This window comes from Charadrius vociferus, unplaced genomic scaffold (genome assembly GCF_000708025.1).
Source record: "Charadrius vociferus isolate BGI_N301 unplaced genomic scaffold, ASM70802v2 scaffold15, whole genome shotgun sequence".
Lineage (NCBI taxonomy): Eukaryota > Metazoa > Chordata > Aves > Charadriiformes > Charadriidae > Charadrius > Charadrius vociferus.
Genome location: NW_009650064.1, coordinates 9,909,319 through 9,917,342, shown reverse-complemented (window position 1 = coordinate 9,917,342; position 8,024 = coordinate 9,909,319). Strand labels below are relative to the sequence as shown.

Below are 8,024 nucleotides of genomic sequence, written 5' to 3'. Positions count from 1 at the left end.
CTTATGTCAGTGTCACCTAGCTGTACCGTTTACTAATGAAAGTAATTATATGGAATGCTTGCATAGCAAGGGCAAGCCAAGGGTATTGCTGAGTGAGGGAAAACGTGCTTGAGCAGCAGCAGCCTTCCACCGAGGAGGAGGTGCAGAAGTCCCGTGGCAGCAACTGACAGGGTAGGAGTAGGTTCAAAATGTCTCACTGTAGTAGAAGCTCAAGCCCTAGTCAGAACTGAGGTACTGTGCGCATTTGAAATGGTGACCGTCTTAATTTTGAAGCACAGATGTTGAAGAAGTGTAAATCGGTTTTGTGTCAGATTTATAAAAATAGTTTCTCTCATTAGGTGGTTCTTGTGCATAAAATGTATCTTTTCTGTGAGCTATCAGTCATCTTCAGTTTCAATGAATCCAGAATTTGCTGTTCCAGCCTAGAACTGGCTGAAGGATTAGTTCTTTATGTTACAGATTTTAAAAACCTTTCTATATTACTGTTATTTACTGTTTTTATTTTCAAAGGAGGGATTTCTTTCTCTGCACTCCTACAGTCCTAGAAGTATTACTATTACTAGGTATTATTAGTTAAGTGTTGCTTATTGTCTGTAGTTTCTTGTGCTTTATTACATGATTATTTGGTGTATTGGGTATATTGCAGCTACTTTGCAGTTGACAAATTCTGAAGTTTCTTCAGGATTATTCTTAAATATCACTTATTTAGCATTCAGCTTGAGTGACTGTGTGCAGTAGGGTGTCTCTTTATCCTCCTGCACTGTTTCTGATTAACTATACCATTAATTTCTTGAGGGCATATTTCAATAAGTGGCGTTTCAGAATAAATATAAGCTGAAGTGAATTGTAATCTCCAAAGCATTGGTGTATTCAGAAATTCCAGTGTAATCTTTTTCCATATTTTTTTGGTAAGCCATACTTTTATATATGTTTGTGTGTATGTATATATGTGTGTGCTTATTAAAAAAATTAAATCAGTATTCATGTAACAATGAAGAAGTTCAATTTTTTGCAGTGTAGTAGCTGAATGATATAGTAGATAACAGTGCAGTCCAGAAAAATAAAGAGTTATAAGATACTATCTCTTTTGGACAATGGTACTGCATGTTGGGAATGTTTAGTTTGTGAAGGTATGGCCGATTATGATGTCTGTTTTCCACTCTTGTGAACAATGCTATTCTGTTGGTTTGTAGTTGTGTGGGGGTTTTTTTGTTTGTTTTATTTATTATTTTTTTAACAGGTTATTAAAAACAACCTGAATCCTGTTTGGAGGCCCTTTAAAGTCTCTCTCAATTCTCTGTGTTACAGTGACATGGATAAGTCCATCAAGGTAATGTATATGAAATGTTTGCATCAACTACTGCATCAAAAAAATTTGAACAAGTAATAAATCATAGAATGGTTTAGGTTGGAAAGGACCTTGAAGATCATCGAGTTCCACCCTCCCTGCCATGGGCAGGGACACCTCCCACTAGACCAGGTTGCCCAAGGCCACATCCAGCCTGGCCTTGAACGCCTCCAGGGATGGGGCCTCAACAACCTCTCTGGGCAACCTGTTCCAGTGCCTTACCACCCTCAAAGTGAAAAACTTCTTCCTAATGTTTAATCTAAACCTGCCCTCTTCCAGTTTATAGCCCTTCCCCCCCATCCTGTCACTACATGCCCTAGTAAAAAGTCCTTCCCCGGCTCTCCTGTAGGCCCCCTTTAGGTACTGGAAGGCTGCAATAAGATCTCCCTGGAGCCTTCTCTTCTCCAGGATGGACAGCCCCAACCCCATCATGATGGGGGGCTGATAATCCTCGTGGCTCTCCTCTGGACACTCTCCAGCAGGTCCATGTCCTTCTTATGTTGAGGACTCCAGAGCTGGATGCAGTACTCCAGGTGGGGTCTCATGAGAGTGGAGTGGAGGGGCAGAATCACCTCCCTTGACCTGTTGGCCACAGTTCTTTTGATGCAGCCCAGGATACAGTTGGCCTTCTGGGCTGCAATTGCACATTGCTGGTTCATGCTGAGCTTCTGGTCAATCAGCACACCCAGGTCCTTCTCCTCAGGGCTGCTCTCCAGCCATTCCCTGCCGAGCCTGTATTTCTGCTTGGGATTGCCCCGCCCCAGATGTAGGACCTTGCACTTGGAAGATATGTTATTTTAGTTATTGCCTCTTTTTGTTTCAAATGGAATTGAAAGTATCAGGAATTTTTATTCCTATTTGAAAGTCACAGAGATACATGCATGTTCTAGGAAAAAAAAAATCTCGCATTTGCATGCATTATCTCATAAAAGCTGGTGTTTCAAAGTCTGGGAAAACAGTTGAACGTAAGTAGCTTTGAGATGTCCAATTCAGTTTCTTATTTAGATTGTGCAGGTTTATTGTTGCATCAGCCAAAATCGATGGTGTTAAGATACTGTATAGTGAAACAACCATGGTAAAGGCTAGAATATGCTTTGTGCTATGTTACGGAACTTGTAATACTTTGTTACTGATGCAACAGGTAACACTAATGAAACTCTTAATCTACTACCCAATACAATTAATTACACTTGATATACTAGTTAGGATAACAGATGTATCCTGTGGATGCCAGATGTAGCAACTTTTTGCCTCAGATGAAACTGAACTTTCTGTCAGAGAGTCAACCAAACCTGTGAAGTGATAGTTTTACCAGAACTGGTCTGTATCTTTGTATCTTCAAATCTTATCTTGTATAAATTATGTTAAAAGTATGAATATTTTTCTTCAGGAATTCTGTTTAGGAGAAGCTAAAAACCAAACAAAATGTAATTTATAAGCTATTATGAACATGCTAGGAATCTGATATTTTAGCATTTGAAAAAAAACAAACAACCCAAATGAAACAAACCACAATACTTGCCATTTTTCCTCTGGGAAGGAAAAATGAGAGCATAATCTGCGTGTGACAGGTATTAGTCATATGACTTGAGGCAGTCCTGGAAAATGCTTCACAGCCACAGGGATCTAGGCGTTACAAGCACCTGTATAGATTTAAATACATAATTATTGAGCAGACTAATGAACAACTTTACAGGCCCAGAACCTGCTTCCCTTGCTGCTTGTGTGTTTTTTCCTTCTTATTCCTTTCTGCTTCCTCTTTCCCCCAAAAAGCTGTGACAGCTCTTACATCTGCATATACTGTAAATATATTTCTCTTTTTCAATAAACAGCCGTACTAAAACTATAGACCATTGATTAAAATATATCTGTTAAGATGGAGTTATTCTCAGCTCTGTCATCATTTTAATAAAGTCTGTTTTTTGGAATGTTACCTCAGAAGTGTAGGTTTCTTTCCAGAGGAAAGAGATTTTACTTGGAGTTGTTATGGTCTTGCAGACAGAAGGTAGGATTGTGTCTTAACTTAGAAATCCGAGAGCCATCTCTTCAAACATTAAAATGCAAGCAGACTTGTATTGCAGTGTTGTTGAAGGATTAAACAATACTTTTAACACTTTTATATGTGCACAGTTGCATACGTAATGGGCTATTTGTCATAGTAAGTAAAACCACCAACTTTCCCATAATGAGTGGCTTTTCACCTATTTAATGGCTTAGTTTGTGTATCCCCAGCAATGCACAAACCAAGTTGATTCTTTATCTTCTGGATTTATTGCCGTATTCCATGTAAGTGTGTTTGCAGTCAGTGAAGTTTTTCTGTGTTGAAAATGAGACTTTCATGTGTAGCAATCATGCCTAGTTGTGCTGGGGAAAATGTATATGCAATTTTATCATGTGGTTCCGTAGCGCTATTGCGTGTCCAAGAGAGCATACGTGCAACAAAAGAAATACTTCTGTCTTGCCTGGAGTAAATATTGAAAATAAGCTTACATCGGTCAAATATATCAAGCAAGACAAATTTTGATCCCTTTAAAAGGAAAAGAAATAACTGTGTAACTGTGAACAGGTATCATAACTATTGGCTTAGGCAATATCTTCAGTTTTAAATTTCAGGTACTGCAGCACCTGGCTGAGTATTTGATTGGCTTAATTTATGGCATTCAAAAGAATTTACGTAGCATCTGCCATAAGCATTAGTCTGTTCGTACTGTGGCTGCTTGTATGAGATTTAAGTTGCTATTCATTGCATGTGCATGCATTTTATTTATTTATTAGTGCATTCAATATGTTGTAGGAGTAGTATAAACTGCAACAGAGGCATGTTTTGCACGTTGTAGAGCTTGAAATCTGTGCATCATATTTTGTGCTTCAGCATTACTGTTTGTTTTCAGAAAGATAATTCCTCTCAGAACCTCAAGTGTATGTTGAAGTTGTTTGTTTTACTTTGTTATTCCTCATTGAAGCAGCCAATAATTTGTTTCTTGAATATAACATATGATTTTTTAAGTCTGGAGAGACAGACATGAAAATAGCTGTTCAGTTTAAGCCATATCCAAAAAAGTTTTTTGTGAAGTTTGTTTTGATTCCAAATAACAGTGGTTCCTACTTTGACTCTTGATTAATTATTGTTGTTATTTATAATTGTTATTGTTAATATTATTGATTTTTTTTCCTGTGATTTGATTAATTTAGCTAGCAAGTCTGTGTTGCTAGACTGAAATAAAATATCAGGAGTGGATGGAATTAGCATATGCTATTACAGATAAATACCAAGGTTTTTACCTAGAAAGGCAGTTGGGGCACATTCATAAGTTAAGCTTTTACAAAACAAAAATTGAGGACACTATAAGGTTAAAATAACAATGGTAAAATTGTGCTCACTGAAACTGATAGGTTTTCAAACAAAAAAAATATTATTTTTCACTTGTTCTGCCTTTTTGGTGGATTGGAGTGTTAAAAGATTACTTGATTGAATAGTAAAACCTAACATTAAACATTGAATACAGGAAAAGAGGTATTTTAGTTGACATTCAGACCCATGAAGTGTGGATCATAGTGACTGTTCAAATTTGCTAATCTTAAAAAAAAATAAAAATAAAAATAATTATTTCTAGATTTAGGGCTGAACCTTCAAATACTTATAGATTTTGAGTTATCTTGAAGATTAATAAAGTAGTATAAAATATTGATAAAACTCTTGTGATCACTGAATAGCTAGTTTTTAGCTGGATGCTCAGAGTTAGTTAAATTTCCTTAATATCTCTGAAAAACTGTGTTTCTTAATCCATGATGACGGTAAAAAACACCTACAGATTGTTTTCCTACTCTTCCTGACACCCCCTCACTCCCAAAATGTAGTTCAATATAATTGTTGTTAGCCGCTCGTGTGGGACCTGACGCTGCTTAGTATTCTCGTCTGTCCTTCACTTCAGTGGCAGATCTGATCTGAAACTGGGTATATTGGCTTTTACCTGATCTTAATCCATAATTTTTAGATGCAGCATTATGCAATTCTAAGACTGCAACATGAGAAAAGCTCCATAATATATGAGATTTAAGAATGTTTTGGATGTTCAGGTTTACCTGAACTAGAAACGCCATTGCAGTGTTTGTTGCTTTGTAGGGCCATTTCTGTTACTAACACTGAAAAATGCTTCGTTTTAGGTTGAGTGCTATGACTATGATAGTGATGGGTCTCATGATCTCATAGGAAGTTTTCAAACTACGATGTCAAAACTGAAGGAAGCATCTCGGTCCTCACCTGTAAGTCTTATGTAGTCTAAGCTGCCTATCTGTTTTTGATAAGTTGTTTTAGTCATTTTGGAGCAAAATGGACTTTGTTGACTTGCAGGTATCGGAAGTTGTGTTAGGATACACCTTAGCAATGCTACTGTAGTTGAGGCTGACTCAGCATTTACATTATGCATCTTCTTTCCTAGGATTAATGTCTTGGTCACAGTTTTTAATATTAGATATCTAAATACCCAACTGTCAGCACAAATTAATTTCACTAATCATAAAAATACAGAAATAAAAATAGAGTGTAAAAAGATAGAATGCAGTACAAATTTCACTGTAGTTAAAAGGCCAAAGCTTGTAGTATTTTTTCAAGTTTTAATCAGTCCTTTATTTCAAGTATGGCAGATATCATGCATACGTTAGTGAATGTGAAAAAATTCAACTTTTTTGCCACTGCACAAAAATGCAACTGAATGTGTTATGTGAGGTGGCTCTTCTTTAAAGTTAAGTTAGCCTAGGTGTTCTTATGAACTGTAACAAGTTGCAAACCTTTTAATAGATGAGGTTTATATTTAGAAGAAGAAAGGTGGCATAGCAACCTTAACTTAACAGTCTTTGGTTTATGGACATGTGTGTTATAAAAATATTTTATCATCTTTTCCTTTAATTCTGTAAAACCTGCATAACTGCTTCTGCATTAATAATAATGGGATATATCAAGTGCCTGGTTGTACTTTTCTAACATCTTGAGTGTTGCATTTGTGCTAAATTTCAGAGCTGTTGAATTTGAAGAGTCAACCTTGACCGTAGTGATTTTTTGATTGCTGCTTTGTGCCCTGCCATGCTTTTCTTTTAGATACCTGTTTCTGAATTAATTTTCAATTATGCATGGTTCAGTTTAATGCCTCTTAAGGTTTAAAATTGTTTGTAAGAAATTTTGGAGTCATATCGTATGCATGTAATTCATATGCTGCCAAGTTGGAGCTCTTAAGTATGTTTCTCATTTTTTCTAGTTTGTCAGGGGCCAGATGGTATCAGTTTAGCTTTCAATTCTGACACCAATCCTTATTATTATTGTAATTAAAGTGTGCAAAAAATAAATTGGGGAGCAGGAGGATTTAATAAAACATTTTTTTCCTGCTTTTTTTTAATGAAGATTTTACGAGTCTTTGAATAGATTTTTTTCTTTATTAATTTCTTTGTTTGTATGTTCACATTTTCAAGAACATATTTTCTGTAAGAACTGTGATAGTGAGTCCCTGTGCACTGTGAAGCATGTTGTGTAAAGGCTCCTTGAGAATACAAATATCTATTTTCATTGCTCCCCTAGTAGCATAACAGGTGCAGTCTCTTTTTAATTTAAAGGAAAGCTATTATAAGTTATAATCTACCTGTGCTGGTTTTGGAAATGCTGTAAGAAAGTTGTTTTCATCAGAACTGTGGCTATACCTACTCAAAGTAACCTACTGCTGTCAGTAAGGTGAAGCAAAGATAAGAGACAACACAAATAATGTGCTTCAGGTTTCTTCTACTTTTAAATGGAACTAAACTCTAATCCTGTGTGATCTGATTAATTTGATAATGTCTGTAAAATATTTCTAGTGCACATTAGAATTTGACTTTTATCCTCCAAGTGTGGTCTTTAGTTACTCCCACAATTTTGGCATCAGCTGCACCTGTGGGAGACTTGGCACAACTTCTCTCAAGTTTGCTTGAGGTGAGCATGGGTGTGACTCTGTATCCTCAGTTGCTGAAAAAGCTGATCTTGTATGACTGAAGTGAACGGGTGGCTTTTCATTCTCTGGAAAACTGCTGATTGATTGATTTTATCTTTCCCCCAAGCGTGCTCTTAGTGAGCTCTGGTTGGAGGATTATAAAAAGTATAGTTGAAATGTAGTTGAAAAATTGTAAATGCTATGTATCTCATGGCTATCGTTAGCGAGTACCTCACCAGTTGACATAGTGCAAAGCCAAGTCCCTGAAAGACAACTTCCATCAAATAGAAGTGATGCTCATGGTGAAATGTCCAAAAAAAAAAAAAAGTAAACAAGAGGCATGTAGACTTCTCAGCTTCTCAGGTGCTGACCTCGTTAGTGCATTTTTTTCGCTTGAGATTAATTGCAAGATCACTTTTAAAAACTTAATTAACTTAAACCACAGCAGCGGAACCTGTTTCTGGCACTGAGCCAGGAGGCATGACTGGAATACCGCCTCAGACTATTTATGCACCAGATGCGCTGCACTGTGCCATCATGACTGTGTGTTGGCAGGAGCTTTGTCACCTGGCTAGCTGTTCATTGCACTTGGAGGTTAATGTATTGGTTTAGTTGATGAAGCCTCAACAACTGATTTTGGAAAGCTTAGGCATTATGCCTCTTATTTTCTGTGTTACTGCTACAGCTGCTGGAAACAGGGATGCTTTGTCTGAATCACTGTT

At 36.8% G+C, this 8,024-nt stretch overlaps 1 protein-coding gene across 2 annotated transcripts in view; it reads left to right on the top strand.

Annotated features, from left to right (window-relative positions):
* The window catches only part of CPNE3 (copine III), a 19,537-nt gene that overhangs the window by 4,022 nt on the left and 7,491 nt on the right, over positions 1-8,024 (top strand). For both annotated transcript variants that reach the window (XM_009891864.1, XM_009891865.1), the window contains exons 6-7: positions 1,241-1,330; positions 5,513-5,611. In XM_009891864.1, the coding sequence (XP_009890166.1) occupies positions 1,241-1,330; positions 5,513-5,611 (189 nt within the window). The remainder of the gene's footprint in view (positions 1-1,240; positions 1,331-5,512; positions 5,612-8,024) is intronic.